Genomic DNA, 18123 nt, shown 5'->3' with positions numbered 1-18123 from the left:
TATAATTATTTCATTCTATATTAAAATACAATAATAATGGAAATAAAATGCATGATAAATGTCATGAGCTTAAATCATACCAAAACCACAGCCCCAACCATGGCCTCTGGCAGTGGAGGCTGGAATCCACATCAGGGTCTGTGCTGGGTGCACGCCTGGAGGTGAGTGGGTGTCCTGTTCATTTCCCGGAGGAGGAACCTGAGACTCAGGCTAGAGACTTACCCGGGTGACACGGCTCCTACGTGGCAGAGTCCAGCTTCAAACGCAGGGCTGCACACCCACAAGCCTGTGCATTTACCGTGGTTCTGAGCTGTCCAGCCCAAGGACCGGAGTTTAAAGGGACTACATTTCTTGGTTGGAAATCAGCGAGCGTAGTCACCCAGAGCCATTGTTGAAGAACCCAGGAGAGGCCTTATGTTTTCCTGAAACGGCCAGGGAAGTATTCTGCCTTTTCAAAAGAGAAGACTGAATTCCAGGGAGGAGAGACGCCAGATCTCTGGGCCAGGCAGCTCTTCAAGCCCTCAGAGCCACAGCCTACACATGGTCTTGGCCATAGTATATTTCTTCCAGGAGCCACATTTCCGCAGTTAGGCAGCTCTAACTGGGAGAAATCTTCCTGAGATTTAGCCAAATTAGCTTTCTTTCTTTCTTTCTTTCTTTTTTTTGTTTTTTTTTGAAATGGAGTCTCACTCTGCTGCCCAGGCTGGAGTGCAGTGGCATGATCTCAGCTCACTGCAACCTCCGCCTCCCGGGTTCAAGTGATTCTCCTGCCTCAGTCTCTCAAGTCGCTGGGATTTCAGGTGCCCGCCACCACGCCCAGCTGTATTTTTAGTAGAGATGGGGGTTTCTCCATGTTGGCCAGGCTGGTCTCAAACTCCTGACCTCAGCTGCTCCACCCACCTCAGCCTCCCACAGTGCTAGGATTACAGGTATGAGCCACCTTGTGCAGCCCAAATTAGCTTTCTAGGAGCTTCTGCTTTCTAGGTCTGTTTCTGCCCCTTGGAGGTAGTGACCATCTCCCTCCAAACCCAGATATTTCTCTTATTCAGACTACACAACTGTAGTTATTTAAGGCATTCTCCCAGACTTAGGGAATTATCAGTTTGACCTGGCTTTGGACAGGATTCAGTTGGTTGGAGTCCCACGCAAAGCCTGTTTGGTCGAAGAGGAAAGAGACTATCACCTCCTTGGATCTGGAGCTTATACTTCTGCTGATGCAACCTAGAATCATACTGTGTAGCAGCCATATCCCACTTGAAGTGCTTATTGGGCTTATCAGCTAAAATCTCCGTGTCTCTCTTCTATCTGAGCTACTGTCAATTAAGTTTCTTCTACTCTGAGAGTCCTTGACTGAGGCTAAGCGTTTCCAGTTTTTCTTGCTCTCTAATAAATCTACTTCAGGCTAAAAGGATACCATTTTTTCTTTGAGTACTGCTTTGGTTTCATTCCACAACTTGTTACGCAATGTTATTCCCTGCCCAGTTCATAATTTCCCTTTTGGTTTCTATTTTAAGAGTTATTTAATTATGTCCTTTTTAAATTTTTGAGACAGAATGGAATTTTTAAAGTTTTCTTTTTATGGTTGGTTTCTAAATTCGGTCATTCTGGCTGTTGTGATCAATATATGTGGTTTCTATAATATCAGTGGTGGAGAATTTGTTGAGGTCTTTGTAGGATTTTTCTGGTCATTGGTTTCCTCTAGTGTTTGAAAAGGATGTATATTTCCTGTTGATTATAAGGTTCTAGAAATGAATCTATTAGATCAGGCTGCTGTGATATGATCTATATTTGTTATGTTATTATGTGTTTTTTTCTGCCTGATTTACCTCCCACTAGAATCGAGGATTTGTTAATTTCTCCTTCTGAGTCTATCAATTTCTTGCTTTATTTTTGAAGCTATGCTGGTGCATAGCCGTATGAATAGAATAAGGGTTCAGGATTTTTATAACTTTTTGGTGAATGGTCCTATTTTTTTGAGATAGGGTCTCACTCTGTTGCCCAGGCTGGAGTGCAGTAGTGTGATCACGGCTCACTGCAGCCTCAACCTCCCCAGGCACAGGCAATCCTCCTACTTCACCTCCCGGAGTGACTGGGACTACAGATGTGCACCACCACACCCAGCTAATTTTTGTATTTTTTTTGTAGAGACGGGATTTCGCTATGTTTCCCAGGCCAATCACAAATTCCTTAGGTTCAAGCAATCTGCCCACCTCCGCCTCCCAAAGTGCTGGGATTACAGGCGTGAGCCACCACAGCTGGCAGAATTGCTCCTTTTTATCAGTATAAAAGAGCCAACTTCCAGCCTGGGCAACATAGTGAGCCCCCACCTCTACCAAAAAATAAAAATTAGCTGGGTGTGGTGGCGTGCATCTGTAGTTCCAGCTACTTGGGAGGCCGAGGTGGGAGAATCACTTGAGCCCAGGAGTTCAAGGCTGCAGTGAGCTGTGATCACACCACTGCACTCCAGTCTAGGTGACAGAGCCAGACTCTTCTCAAAAAAAAAAACCAAAAAACAAAAAACAAAAAAAACTGTCTACCTTCTCTCTTCTAATACTTCCTCAAGACATCGTTGTCATGAATTCTGTGTTATGTGAGTACTCCTGTACTAATGAGCCAGAGGAGTTAAAAACAGCAGCAGCACCTTGCACTGACATCTCTGCTCTGTAACTAGAATCTTGGGCAAATCATTTTCTTGGTTTGGGCTTCAATTTCCTCATTCATAAAATGAGCATACGCCCTGTCCTGCCTGCCCCTCTGGTTTTATTTATTTATTTATTTATTTATTTATTTATTTATTTCAGTTGGAGAGTTATAGGCACAGGATGGGGGCATGGCAGACCAGGGTGGTCTTGAGAAATGTCACATTTGGACAGGAAATGCCTGTTCTCACTGAGGTCCGTGGGGGTGGATCCCTGGCCAGGGCCATGCCCTCCTCTATGTAGTGCTTCCCTTCCCACGTTCTGTATTATTTAAAGGGACCACACTCTTCCCTTCCCAGTACTATTCTTGTATCTGTCCCAGCAACTCGGGAGGCTGAGGTAGGAGGATCGCTTGAGCCTAGGAGGTCACAGCTGCAGTGAGCCATGATGGTGCCACTGCCCTCCAGCCTGGGCAACAGAACAAGATTTTCTGTCTCAAACAAATAAAAAATAAAAATAAAAATAAAAAACAAGAAAAGAAAAAGGATGACACACATAAATATACATTCTAATTTCTTTTGAAAAATCCAAAGACCTAGCAAGATAAAAGCCTTCATTTTCATGTGGCAAAAAAGTAGCTGTCCTTTATCACAGGGGGGTGTGTTTTCTACTTGCTCCCTCGCTACTCCTTGAGGTCACGTGACTCTGTCCCTGTAGGTATCTGCGTTTACTCCAGAAGATGTGGCTCTGTGGCCATGAGAGAGGTGGCTGTGGGCTGTGGGCCAGAGGCAGAGAGGTAGAGGGTTGGTGGTCTCTGCAGAGGCCTGGGGACCGAGGTTTTCATCGGGCATGGATTAAGGGGCCATTGGGACCCCACCTACCCTGAGAGTTCGGTTCTGAGATCGCTGTCCACCCAACAGCCTAGATGGCAGCCTCTGCCCTTTCCCTTCCTTCTTGTTCCTGTGTTTTCTTTTCTTTCTTTCTTTTTTGAGATGGAGTCTTGCTCCGTTGCCCAGGCTGGAGTGCAGTGGTGCAGTCTCGGCTTACTGCAGCGTCTGCCTCCCGGGTTCAAGTGATTCTCCTAACTCAGGCTCTTGCCTGCATTCTTTGCCTTTTTATCACAGCGTACCTACAGACACGTGTACAGACAAGTGTAAAGCTTTATGACCTGATATGACCTAATCAAGCAGCAGTGCGTGACAGGCCTCCCAGAAGCTTTCTTCCCGTTACCTCCAGGTCACAGCCCTGTCCTTCGAGGCCACCGTCCTGACTGCCAACTCCAAGATCAGATCATCTCCTTTATCTAAACAGAACCAGGCAGTATTGCTGTTCTGAGCCCGGCTTCCTTTGCCCAGCTTGTATCTGTGACATCCTGTGTGCGCTGTCGTGGCAGCTGTCATTTGCTCAAGGTCTCAAAGAGTTTTCTTGGTGCTCAGAGATGAGCCTTTACCACCCATTCTACCAACACTGTCCCAGGTCTCTCTCACCTAGCCACGGCCTCTTCACCTCCTTGCAACTACCTATGAAGCAAGTGATCATATTCTTATTTCACAGATGAGGAGACTGAGGGTCTGAGTAGACCCCAGCCTCCCACGGTCTCCCACCCAGTCAGGGTGGAGCCTGCACTTAGGCCCAGAGTTATACTTCTGTGTCTTAGATGCTCTAGGGTCCCTGCCCATACACAGACAGGTGGCCTCCATGTCTGTGTGTCCCCACCCATCCAGGAATGGTATGGGGTGAGACAACAGGAAGAGCTCCATGGGGAGCTCCCACCCACTGCCTGCCACATGCCAGTCTGCAAGCGGAAAATGAACAGGAAGCTCTTATCTGTGCCCATGCGTTGTCCCGGCTTTGGGTATACCCAGGGGGCAAAGTCCCGGTCATTGTCGAGACAAGTTTGCTGCTACTGCGGGCCAGGCAAATGGTGACAAAGGCCAAATTCCTGCCTGGTTCCTTCCCGCTCTGTCACCTCGGGCAATTTCTGAACCCCCTTCAGCCTCATTCCCGGCCCTGTGCCTGCAGGGAGAATGTCTGACTGTATCTTCCACACTGAGCTTTCCAGGAAAAGCCAAGAGAGTGGTGTATAAAAAAACAAGTTTATGACTGCTTCTGTGCAGGGCATTGTGCTGTGGACGCCAGAGCCAAAGGCCTGGGTTCAAATCCCAGCCCAGTCTCTAGCTGTACATCTTCAGGCAGGTTCCTGACCCTCTCTGGGCCTTGGCTTCTCCATCTCTGCCATGGAGATGGTATTAATTGTATCTACGATGCTCCTTGGATCGGGGTCATGGTTAAGTGAGTGAGTGAGGCTCAAGGACTTCTTTTTTTGAGAGATAGGGTCTCACTCTGTCACCCAGGCTGGAGTGCAGATGCAGGATCACAGTTTATTGCAGCCTTGACTTCCTGGGCTCAAACCATCCTCCTGCCTCATCCCCCTTAGTAGCTGGGACTACAGGCATGCACCATCATGCCTGGCTAATTTTTTGTATATTTAGTAGAGATGCGGGTCTCTCCATGTTATGCAGGCTGATCTTGAACTCCTGGACCCAAGCAATTGACCCGCCTCGGCCTCTCAACTTGCTGGGATTACAGGCATGAGCCCCGCGCCCAGCCTTCAAGTGCTTTTTTGCCAGTGAGACTGGTATAAACAACGCTGAGGCTGGTGAGCAATGTTGCGCCCAGTAGGGGAGGGGTGAAAACACAGGCAGAAGGGCCCAGGGCATGGCCTCTCATGGCCAAAGGAAGTGGGGACACACAGGCAGTCGCAGTGAACTCTGCAGACCTCAGGAAGGAGGCCAGCTGGGAGCCATGGCTGTCACTAAGACAGTCAGAATCTAATCAGCACCCTGGCGCCAGAGGCCATCATCCGCTGCTCAGGACAGTGAGTGATCACTGATAACCAGCTCTCGAGAGGTCAGGGTCCCAGGGTGGCTGAGATCTGTGCCTGCCTTAGGACATTTAAGGGGACTGTGAGCCAGGATTTGCCAGCGTTTGTCCAGCAGGGAGACGAGGAAAAGCGGCGATGATGGACCAGGGTTCCCTGCACACGGCCAGGGGATTCATCTGGTCATTTTCATTCAGCAAATATTCATGGAGCACCTGCTGTGTGCCAGGCACTGTGCCAGGCTCTGGGGAGGTGGCTGTGAGCAGGCTGGACACTGGCCTTGTGTGAGCTGGGCTTGCAGTGGGGATATGGGCACCAAACCCGTAACACCTGAGCATGCGATATGCCGCAGAGAAATAAAGCAAGATAACGGGGCGCAGAGAGACGGAGGCCAGGTTGGCTGCTGCTCCTGAGTGGGTGACTTCTGGGCACCATTCCTCAGGCTCTGTCTCCTCCCTTGGGCCTCTGGAATCTTCTGAAGACAGGCCTGGTTTCCAGGATCCTGGATGGAGTCGCCTGTTGACTGTGTGAACTCGGGGTATCCACAGCACGCAGGAGCGCTTGGTCCTCCCCAGCAAATCTGCTTCTCTTCCGGGCTCTCCGTCAGGGGAAGGGTCCCTGGGGTCCTCCGCACTGCCCCAGCCAAGGCCACTTTCCCTCTGTCCCCGTTCTCCCCGCCAAGCGCCACCAAGTCCCTGCTGCCTCCAGATCCCTAACAGGCTCCACCCTGCCCCTCTTTAACATCTCTCATCTCAGCCCACTCCTCTCCTGCTTAATAGCCTTCACTGGCTCCCCAGTGCCCTGGAGGCAGAGTTTGAATCTACTGCCATGGCCTGGCAAACGCTGTTTTGCCAACCTTCCAGCGCCATCCCAGCCACTCCTTCTCCCCTTCGCTCCAGCCAAGGGCCCTGCTTGTAGGGTGGGAAGTGGGCCATGCCTTCCCTCCTGCCTGCTATTCGCTCAGTCTTCCCTTATCCCCTCCCTCACCCTGCCTTCTTATAAGATCCTTCAGAATCTGCCAGGCACAGTGGCTCACGCCTGTAATCCCAGCACTTTGGGAGGCTGAGGCAGGCAGATCGCCGGAGGTCAGGAGTTTGAGATGAGCCTGGCCTACATGGTGAAACCCTGCCTCTACTAAAAATACAAAAACAGGCCGGGCGCGGTGGCTCAAGCCTGTAATCCCAGCACTTTGGGAGGCCGAGGCGGGTGGATCACGAGGTCAAGAGATCGAGACCATCCTGGTCAACATGGCGAAACCCCGTCTCTACTAAAAATACAAAAAATTAGCTGGGCATTGTGGCGCGTGCCTGTAATCCCAGCTACTCAGGAGGCTGAGGCAGGAGAATTGCCCGAACCCAGGAGGCGGAGGTTGCGGTGAGCCAAGATAGTGCCATTGCACTCCAGCCTGGGTAACAAGAGCGAAACTCCGTCTCAAAAAAAAAAAAAAAATACAAAAACAAACAAACAAAAAACTATCTGGGTGTGGTGGCGGGTGCCTATAGTCCGGGCTACTCAGGAGGCTGAGGCAGGAGGATCGTCTGAACCCAGGAGACAGAGGTTGCAGTGAACTGAGAGAGATCGAACCATTGCACTCCAGCCTGGGCCACAGAGTGAGACTTTGTCTCAAAAAAAAAAAAAAAAAAAACACTTCAGAATCTGTAAAATGGGTTCAATAGCTGTACTTATCTCATAGGGAGGTCTTAAAGTACCTAGGCCAGTATCTGGCGCCAAGGAAACACTGTATACATGTTAAAATAAGAATAAAATAAAATACACATGATCATGTATTGAGCACCTGCTGTATGCAGGATGCTGGGGGCCCCCCCACCAGAAAACTCTTATGCATGCCCCAAAAGAAACCTGACCCTCTAGGACCAGGGGGGTCTTCCCCAGGGGCCTGCTAACAGCCTCCTCTGCTAATCTGAAGAAGCCCTGGTGCTCGCCCGTCAGGCTTCTCACACGGGCACCCTCCACCTTTACCAAGTCCGCCATCTTGGTAAAGGCCAATGGCTCCTCTCCCTTTACCAAGTCCGCCATCTTTGGTAAAGGCCAATGGCTCCTCCCTCTTCACCAAGTCTGCCATCTTGGTAAAGGCCAATGGCTCCTCCCCTTTTACCAAGTCCGCCATCTTGGTAAAGGCCAATGGCTCCTCCTACCTCACCAAGTCCACCATCTTTGGTAAAGGCCAATGGCTCCTCCTCCTTCAGCAAGTCCGCCATCTTGGTAAAGGCCAATGGCTCCTCCCACCTCACCAAGTCCGCCATCTTGGTAAAGGCCAATGGCTCCTCTCCCTTCACCAAGTCCACCATCTTTGGTAAAGGCCAATGGCTTCTCCTCCTTCAGCAAGTCCGCCATCTTGGTAAAGGCCAATGGCTCCTCCCACCTCACCAAGTCCGCCATCTTGGTAAAGGCCAATGGCTCCTCTCCCTTCACCAAGTCCACCATCTTTGGTAAAGGCCAATGACTCCTCCCCCTTTACCAAGTCCGCCATCTTGGTAAAGGCCAATGGCTCCTCCCTCTTCACCAAGTCCACCATCTTGTAAAAGCCAATGGCTCTGGAATCATTCTTGACTCCTATTAGCCCTCTTGTTCTCTCTCCCACCCCATAGCATCCATTCTGTGAGCAAATCCTGTGGGCTCTACCTTCAGCATAGATCTAGAATTCAGCCCCTTCTCAACCTCCCCTTCCCCACAGCCTGGAGTGAGCCCTGGCACCTCTCTCTGGGGCCAGTGTGGTAGCCTCCTCTGGTCCCCACTTCTACCTGTGACCCCACCACCCAGCCAAGAGAAGTCTTTTTTAAAGTCTTATTATGTTACTTTTTTGCTCAGAATGCTCCAGTAACTTCTTGCCTTGCTGAAGTATTTGTTAAAAGAAGAAAGGAATGAATGAATGAATTCATGAATGGCTTGTTCCCATCTGTAATTTACAGCCAGCACATAGGACGTGCTCAGAAAACACCCATGGCAAGAATAAACGAGGAAATGGTTGGACAAGGCAGCTCATGCCTGTAGCACATTGGGAGGCTGAAGCAGGAGGATTGCTTGAGGCCAGGAGTTTGAGGCTGCAGTGAGCTATGATCATACCACAGCACTCCAGCCTGGGCCACAGAGAGAGATCCCACTTCTACAAAAATGTAAAAATCAGCTGGGCATGGTGGTGTGTGCCCGTAGTCCCAGGTACTTGGGAGGCTGAAGCAGGAGGATCACTTGAGCTGAGTTCAAGGCTGCAGTGAGCCATGATGGTGCTACTGCATTCTAGCCTGGGACACAGAGCGAGACCCTGTCTCTAACACAAAAGAGAGAAAGAGAATACATGAGGTAGTTTAGCGAATGGGTGAGGACGGGTGAGTCACAGCAGGCCCGCAGGGAGGCTGGTGGGTACTGTTGGTGGAGGGTGCTGATTTGTGTTCCTGGTGGCTGCTGAGCCAGTCTGTCATCTCCCCTCCCTCCCACTGGCTGGGCTAACCAGAAAAACCCCAGGCCATCCTGGGGCCCTGGCCTGGCCTGCCTCACCATCCCGGTATGGCTGCTGATGTGGCTGCCAGTTCTGGAAACTCCAGTACTGGGAAGGTTGCTGTCCCAGGAAGAAGTGCCTGCCTAGCTTCCTGCCAGCCCAGCCGTCCCCGAGGCCAGAGGAAGCTCAGGGCCGGTTTCTTGTAAGTAGCATGACTGACTGATTGCACCACAGGAACTGAGGTTTCAGGCTGGTTTCTGTCGTGGAGATTCAGGGGTCAGCGGTTCGCCAGAGGCCACCCCGCCACACTGCAAAGCCCCTGCCGTGCCTGGCTTCCTCGCCACGTGCCGCCTGACTGAGGCTGCTGGCATCCTGTCTGCAGAACCAGCCTCTCCTCCAAGCTGGGTTTTCTGCCAGGTGGGGAGAAGATCAGCAGGCCTGTGCCTCCCCTTGTGGGTTCCGCAAGAGCCCTGCTGGGTCGCTTCCAGGCTGCAGCTGGCTTCTGACATTTCAAGACTCACCACTTAATCTGCCCTCAGTTTTTTTAAAAAAGTGAGTTAAGTGTGTTTTCCTGCTGGCGGGCGTGTTTTCCCAGGCCATGGCTTCCTGGCTGGCTGGGACCTTCAGTGACTTTGCTGCTTCCTAACTCTGTGACCTGGGTCTTGTCGCTTGCTCTGTCTGGGGCTCAGGCCAATGGGTCTCAGGCCAATGGGGCTCCCCGGACAAAGTTCCAGGGTTTTGGGGACTGCATTTCAAGGGTCAGCAAGCAGAGTTGTCAAATGCATGGTTTCTGGAGTGACAGTGCCTAGGTTGTGTCTCTGTGACCACCAGCAAGTGCTCTAACCTTTCTGTGCCTCAGTCTTCCTATCTGTAAAATGGGAATGTTAATGGCACCTACCTCAGAGGCTCCTTGGGAGAACCCAATTGGTTAAGATATTGCAAGTACTTAGAACAGTGCCAGGCAAAGTAAGTACCGTATATATGGTTACTATGGACAAAACCTTGAGAACTGGTTCATGTTTAATAATGATTATTAAACTTATTATTGCTGATTTTTTTCTTTTTCTTTTTTTTTGAGACAGAGTCTTGCTCTGTTGCCCAGGCTGGAGTGCGGTGGTGCGATCTTGGCTCACTGCAACCTCCACCTCCAGGGTTCAAGCGATTCTCCTGCCTCAGCCTCCTGAGTAGCTGAGATTACAGGCACCACCATCATGCCTGGCTAATTTTTGTATTTTTGTAGAGACGGGGTTTCTCCATGTTTTCCATGCTGGTCTTGAACTCCTGACCTCAGGTGATCTACCCACCTCGGCTTCCCAAAATGTTGGGATTACAGGCATGAGCCACCGCGCCTGGCCTACTATTGCTGAATTTTAACCATTCATTCATTTAATATGTGTTTCTATAACACATACTCTGCATGCGTCAGGCACTGTTGTAGGCACTGGGATAAAGCAGTGACAAGGGCAGACGTAATGCTCTGCTCTCACGGTCTCATAGAGGGAGGCAAATAATCCATTTATAGACAAATATATTGTTTAAATTGGAGGTTACCTCTTATACTCCCAGCTTCACCAACTAACAGTATATTGAGAGTGCCTATTACACATCTGACCATGGACTATGTCTTTTGTGAACCATTTATGTTCTTTAACTATTTTTCTTTTTCTTTCCTCTCTTGCTTTTTGAGGCGGAGTTTTGTTTTTGTTGCCCGGGCTGGAGTGCAATGGAGTGATCTTGGCTCACCGTAACCTCCGCCTTCAGGGTTTAAGCACTTCTCTTGCCTCAGTCTCTCAAGTAGCTGAGATCACAGGCGTGCACCACCACTCCCAGCTAATTTTGAATTTTTAGTAGAGATGGGGTTTCTCCGTGTTTGTCAGGCTGGTCTCGAACTCCAGATCTCAGGTGATCTGCCTGCCTTGGCCTCCCAAAGTACTGGGATTACAGGGATGAGCCACCACACCCAGCCTATTTTTTTTTTAAAGGGTTTTTGTCTTACTGATTTGTAAGAACTCTTCGTATATTAAGGCCCTTAACCATTCATAATGTAGATTGCTACCCTTTTCTAGTCTTTTGCTTGCTCATACAGTTTGGATGTTGTCTTGGTAAATCTCTTGTTGAAATGTGATCCCCAGTGTCGGAGGTGGGTCCTGGTGGGAGACGTCGGGTCATAGGGACGGATCCCTTATGGCTTGGCGCTGTCCTTGCCAGAGTGAGTGAGCTCTCACAAGATCTGGGTGTTTTAAAGTGTGCAGCACCTCCCTCCCCTCTCTTGCTCTGGCTATCACCATGTACACCTGCTCCCCTTTTGCCACCCGTGAATAAAATCTCGCTGAGGCCTCCCCAGAAGCCAAGTAGATACAGCACTGTGCTTCCTGTACAGGCTGCAGAGCTGTAAGCCAATCAAACCTCTTTGTAAATTACTCTTGTCTCAGATACTTCTTTATAGCAATGCAAAAATGGACTAACACACTTGCATTCTTTTTCTTATGGTGTATTTTGATCTAGGCCAGATACAGTGGCTCATGCCCGTAATCCCCACACTTGGTGAGGCCGAGGGGGTCAGTCACTTGAGGTCAGGAGTTTGAGACCAGCCCCGTCAGCATGGGGAAACCCCGTCTCTACCAAAGTAAACACAAAAAATGAGCCGGATGTGATGGCACCCTACTGTAATCCCAGCTACTTGAGAGGCTGAGGCACAAAAATTGCTTGAACCTGGGAGGCGGAGGTTGCTGTGAGCTGAGATCACAACACTGCACTCTAGCCTGGGCAACAGAGCGAAACTCCATCTGAAAAAAAAATCGAGGGAAATTGAAAACATTTTTACAATCAAAGCTATCTTTGCTATCTGAATCTTGAAATAAAATAAGCATTCACGCTTGTAACCTCACTAAGCTGATTAGAGGTGGTGATAAGTACCATGACAGAAATAAACAGGGTACTGTGACAAATTACAGGGAGGGCCCGCATTAGATGGGGCGGGGGGTCAGAGAAGGCTTCTGAAGTGTTTCTGGGGCACAGGCTTGAAGAGGGAAGAGGCTGGGAGTGTATCCCAGGGCTCAGAGGCCAATGGAGGCTTGCAGAAGAGGGAGAGGGGACAGGAGGGGAATGTTAGAGGTGTAAGCAGGAGCTAGATTGTCAGGAGCTTGGTTCTTTTCTTCATTTTCTTAAATTAAACTTTTTATTTTCAGACAATTAAAGATTCACACACAGTTCTAAGAAATCATGGAGAGGCTGGGTATGGTGGTTTGTGCCTGTAATCTCAGCATTTTAGGGGGCTGAGGTGGGTGGATCACTTGAGGTCAGGAGTTTGAGACCAGCCTGGTCAACATGATAAAACCCCGTCTCGACTAAAAATACAAAAATTAGCCGGGTGTGGTGGCACGTGCCTGTAGTCGCAGCTACTGGAGAGGCTGAGACAGGAGAATCACTTGATCCTGGGAGGTGGAGGCTGCAACGAGCTGAGATCACACCACTGCACTCCAGCCTGGGCAATAAAATGAGACTCTGTCGAGAGAGAGAGAGAGAGAGAGAGAGAGAGAGAGAGAGAGAGAGAGAGAGTCAGTCCCCCAAGGGCAAGATTGTACAAATTTGTAATACAGTATCACAGCCAGGATATTGACATTGATACAATGTACCTACTTTGTTCAGATTTCCCAATTTACTTGCCTGTGGTTTGGAGCTAGGCAATTTTATCGCGGCATAGGTTTGTTATTCATCTGTACAGCCGGATTAAGCACAGTTCTATTATCACAAGGATGGCTCAAGTTCTCCTTTTATAGCCACATCAGCTCCCTTCCCGACCTACCCCCTTAGCCCCTGGCAACCACTAACGTGTTTTCCATTTCCATAGTTACGAGATTTCAAGTATGTTATATAAATGGAGTCACGGGGTATGTTCCCTGGGAACTGGCTTTCTTCACTCCAGGGCCTGGATTTTATCCTGAGTGGGAGATGCTTCTCTTTGATGGGCTGTGAACCCACTGAGGATCTGTGGCCCCAGGTGAAGAAGCTCTTTAGGGGCCAGGGGGCATTGGATGTGTGAGCTGGCCTTGACCTCATTTCTGATTTTAAAATGGCTCTGGCTGTGGTGTGGAGAAGAGGCAGGGTGAGCCTCGTCTACAGTGACTGCTCACTGCCCACATGCCGCCAGAGTCCTCCCAGCTCCAGAATGGGCTTTTGAAAAATTCACCACTTTCCTACTCAGAGACCCTCAAAAGCTGCCCACTGCTTAGAGGACGGGCCTTTGACCAGAGGTCCTCACTTGGGCTTCAGGGATTCTCTGAACCCCTAAAACAGAATGCAGGATTAAGTGTGTGTACATTACCGCAAATAGGATTTGGGGTTTGTCTCAGATCCTCAGATAGGTCACTGATCCCTGAAACACAAGGGAATGAATTTGACTTCTGGACAGATAGTGGTTAAGAACCAAGACTCTGGAGCCTGAGTGCTGGATTTAAGACCCATGACTGTCACAGCTATGCAACCTCAGACAAATCACTCAACCTTTCTGTGCCTTGGTTTCCTCATCTGAAAATGGAGACAGTACCATGACCTATTTCAGAGTATTAAATGCCTTCATATATGTAAAAGATTTAAAAGAAAACTTGGCGTGTGGTAAACTATTTGTTACGTGGATGGTGAGGCTGCCCAGTACAGGAGGGCAGAGCTTTCTTGGTAAAGACTTTCTAGGCCTTCATGCCTCCTCTGTGTTGGTGGCTGTCATACATTACAGCGGTATTCCTTCCAAAGGGATGCCCGGTTGTGGCCGCACACTGCAGTTAGATCCAGTTGATTGACAGCACTGTTCATTTCAACCATGTGCTTACTGATGTTTGCCAGTTGGATCTGTTGATTACAAAAAGAGAGGCGCTGAAGTCTCCAACTTCCATTATTACCCAATAGTATTATTATTCAGAATAATTGCAGATTTCTCTATTTCTCGTTGCTTCGCTCAGTTTTTGCCTTGCATATTTTGAACCTCTGTTGTTAGTTGCATACACATTAAGGCTTGTTAGTTACGTCTTCTTGGAGAATTAACCCTTGAATCATTATGTAGTGCCACTATTTTTTTTTCATTTAAAAATTTTATTTTTTATTTTTTGAGACAGGGTCTTGCTCTGTTACCCAGGCTGGAGTGCAGTGGCACAAACACAGCCCACTGCAGCCTTAACCTCCTGGGCTCAAGCAATCCTCCCGCCTCAGCCTTCCCAGTAGCTGGGGCTATAGGAATGTGCCACCTTTAATAGCCTTTATTTAATTTATGGTAGTATTAGTTCATTCCCACGCTGCTCTAGGGACATGGCCGAGACTGGGTAATTTATAAAGGAAAGAGGTTAGACTCACAGTTCTTCAGGGCTGGGGAGGCCTCAGGAAACTTATAATCATGGCAGAAAGGGAAGCAAAACACACCCTTGTTCACATGGCGACAGGAAGGAAAAGGTCAAGAAAAGGGAGGAAAAGCCCCTTATAAAACCATCAGATCTCATGAGAACAGCGTGGGGAAACTGCCCCCATAATCTGACCACCTCCCATGAGGTCCCTCCCCCAATGCATGGGGATTACAATTCTGATTACAATTCAAGATGAGATTTGGGTAGGGACACAGAGCCAGACTATATCACATTATTATTAATTTGTGCCTTCTGTCTTAATTTTTTTTAATTTGCCTAGGTAGAGATTTATTAATTTCATTGATATTTTCAAAGAACCATCTTTTGATTTCATTGATTTTTCTTGATTGATTTTTCTATTTTTAATTTCATTGACGTATGCTCTAATTTTGTAATTTTTTCTTTTGATTGTTTTAGACATATATTGCTCTTCTGTTTCTAGTATTCTAGATGGAAACAGATTATTGATTTTAGAACTTTCTTTTTAAGAGATGCATTCAATAATATAAATTTCCCTCTAAGCACTGCTTTTCATGTCACGGATTTTGATGGGCTATATTTTCTTTTCATTTAGTTAAAAATATTTTTAATTTCTCTCATGATTTCTTCTTTGATCCATATGGTATTCAGAAGTATGTTTTTAAATCTCTAAATATTTGGGAATGTTTTGGCTTTCTTTCTGCTACTGATTTCTAATTTGAATTCATTGTGGCCTAAAAGCATACTTTGTATGATTTCTAATGTTTTAAAGCTCTTAAAGTTGTTTTATGTCTCAGATTGTGGTCTGTCTTGGTGATCATTCCACATGAACTTGAGAAGAATGTGTATTCTGCTCTGATGAGATGTAACATTCTATAAATGGATACCTCTGTTAATATGACCTCAGGTGACTCTATTTTTTTTTTTTTTTTTGAGTTGCTGCTTCACCATTGGCTTTTGGAGATTTCGCAGATGATAAAATCCCCAGGACTTTTCTACCGCTCAGTCAGACTTCCTTATCCTATGCCTGTGGAACTGTTGCTCGAAATTGACAAGCAGGATAGCCAGCTCTTCCCGGCTAATTTTATTTCACTTTATTGGGTTCAGCCTGCTGTTTTAGGCGATGAGGTTGAAGGAACTGGAATCCACGGTGGGCTCAGAAGCAAAAAAACGCGTGTTCTGATTCTAGCTCTGCCCTTTACGCACCTGTGGGACCTGGTGTATGGGTTATTTGACCTCTCTGGCCTCAGTTTCCTTAACTAGAAAGTTGCCTTGCAAGATTCTTGTGTGGATTCGGTTAAGGTAATACTTCTAAAGCGCTTGGTAAAGTGTCAAGTACAAGGTAAGTGCTGGGCAAGCAGGGATTCTTTTTACACAAAGCCTTGGGTCCATGTAAGGAGGCTGGTTCCAATGGGTCTGCTTAACCAAGACCTGAGAGTGAGTGCTCCATCCGTGGAGGAGTACAGACTGAAACTGCCTGGCAGCACGTCACAGGTGGAGTGTGCCCGGGACATCCTCGTCCAGGTTGGCAGCTGAGCTTGGCAGGTGACCCCAGAAGCCCCTTCCAACTCCAGCACTTCGGGAATCTCTTGATTTAGAATGGGAACTTGCAATCACTTCCTCCTGCCACGTGCTTGATCGTGATAACCTGGCACTTATCTTTTTAATTCTTTTACTCGCCTGCATTTTTGTTCTTTTTCCCTCTGATGTGCAGGGAGGCCTCTTCTCCCACTGCCTCTGTGATTTCCCCTGAAACGTAGCACCCACGCATCCCTGAGAAGCTGACTGCAGCGTGCATGCATGTGTGGTGTGTGTGTGTGGTATATGTGTGTGTATGTGTGTGTGTGTGTGTGTGTGTGTGTGTGCACGCACATGCGTATTCATAAGTCTGGGTCTGCCTTCCACAACAGATTAAGGATCTCAATCCTGATGCCATGCTGTGATGTTTTGGTGAATGCTGACTGGGCTACTTGACTGCCCCGTTTCCCTTTGGAGGACTTTACCATGAAAGTCTTCTGCCGTGTGACCTTGGACAGGCGTCTCGGCCTCTCTGTTCCTCTTTATTCAAAAGTGAGGCTAAAGTGACACCTTTACCATCTCTACCACAGGATGTTGTGGGCATCTGTGTAGTTGTGAGAGTGAAAGTTGCTAGGACTCGCGGAGGAAATCAGTGTCGGGAACCCACCACCCCACTCCCACCCCTCCTTTTTAACTCAGCAAGGAAGATGAGTTTGGGCTTTGAGCAGACACCAGGCCTCCCCTAGGGGGGGTTTTGCAGCCTCATGCTGAGCTGGTCAGCGGCCCCACGTCATGTCCAAAATGAATTCAATCAATGAACAGTGATGGTGCCAGGCGCCGTTGTAGGTGCTGAGGACTCAGCAGTCAATGAGACAGACCCTGACTATCAGGATGACAGACCATTTAAAAAGGGACAGCTGTGCCACGCTGGCTTGTCCTTTGCACCCCGGCACTTCGTGAGGAGTGTCGGCCAGTTCCTGCGTAGACCGGCCCTCTCTTTACATTCGTCTGACGTTTCCAAATGATGTACGCATCCTTGGCAGGAACCCAGGAGAAGATGCTGTGTTCTTCTCAGGCGTTGTTTCGGGGAGGTGACGACGGCGATCTGTCCTATTCCTGTCGGTTAGTTAGATCGCTTGGTTAAGGTGGCGACTGCCACGTTTCTGTATTGTGACGTTCATTGATACGTATCTGCACTCATTCGTTAAGATACAAGTTTTGCAGGGAGTTACTTTGAGGCTGTCTTTAGAGCTTTCTTTTCTTCCCGATTTATTTATTTATTAGAGATGAAGTCTGGCTCTGTTGCCCAGGCTGGAGTGTGGTGGTGCCATCAGAGCTCACTGCAGCCTCCAACTCCTGGGCTCAAGCCATCCTCCTCCCTCAGCCTCCCAAAGAGCTGGGATTACAGATGCGTACCACTGCACCCCGCCTCCCCCATTTATTGATCTATGTTAATACAGACTCCTGGACTTTAACTCCAAGGGCTACAAGTGGGTACCATAATATTTACTTTGATGCTCAGACTATGTCCATTTTGTCCAGGTCAAGCCAGCCGCTGAGCACTTCCTCACTGGTACCTATCTGGTACTTTTCCTTTTCCCGGAATCAGCCATTTCTCTACAGAGCTCTGGTTCCTTTCAGTGCAGAATAGTATTTAGAAGCCAAGACCTGGTCACTAGGATGGCGTGATAATCAAATGCGATGAATGATCTTGGATTGGATTCTGGATGTATAAGGAGCATTACTGAGGCAATTGGCAAAATGTAAATGGGGGCTGTGCGTGAGAGAGCGGCAATGCATGCATGTTGATTTCCTAATTTTGATGGTTGTATTGTGGTTATGCAGGGAAGGTCCTTGTTTTTCTGGCATGTACACTGAAGTATTGGGGTACTTTATTCATTATGGAGATACATGAGTGTGTGTATGTGTCTCATACACAGATGTTCGTTAATAATGAGGTTATGTCCCTATAAACTCATCTTAAGTTGAAAATATCATTAAGTCACAAATGCATTTCATACTGCTAACCTACTGTATGTCATGGTTTAACCTAGCTTGGAACACTTACATTAGCCTACAGCATTTTGAGGAGCTGAGAGGGGTAGATCACAAAGTCAGAAGTTCGAGACCAGTCTGGCTAACATGATGAAACCCCATCTCTACTAAACATACAAAAATTAGCCAGGCCTGTAGTCCCAGCTACTAGGGAGGTTGAGAGGCAGGAAATTGCTTGAACCCAGGAAGTGAAGGTTGGAGTGAGCT

The 18123-nt window shown here is 48.2% G+C and overlaps 1 protein-coding gene across 4 annotated transcripts in view; it reads left to right on the top strand.

Annotated features, from left to right (window-relative positions):
- The window catches only part of IL4R (interleukin 4 receptor), a 51226-nt gene that overhangs the window by 7205 nt on the left and 25898 nt on the right, over positions 1 to 18123 (top strand). The window contains exon 1 of one of the 4 annotated variants that reach the window (XM_010340811.3): positions 3 to 15685. The exons of 2 other annotated variants lie outside the window; for them this stretch is intronic. Coding sequence is in view for 1 of the 2 variants with exons in the window: in XM_010340812.3 (XP_010339114.2) it covers positions 16348 to 16413 (66 nt within the window). In the remaining variant the exon portion in view is untranslated. Of the gene's footprint in view, positions 1 to 2; positions 16414 to 18123 lie in introns of those variants that run through there. One more of the 4 variants, XM_010340812.3, reaches the window with a different exon arrangement.

Source organism: Saimiri boliviensis, chromosome 12 (assembly GCF_048565385.1).
Source record: "Saimiri boliviensis isolate mSaiBol1 chromosome 12, mSaiBol1.pri, whole genome shotgun sequence".
Taxonomy (NCBI): domain Eukaryota; kingdom Metazoa; phylum Chordata; class Mammalia; order Primates; family Cebidae; genus Saimiri; species Saimiri boliviensis.
This window is presented reverse-complemented; position numbering and strand designations above follow the sequence as displayed.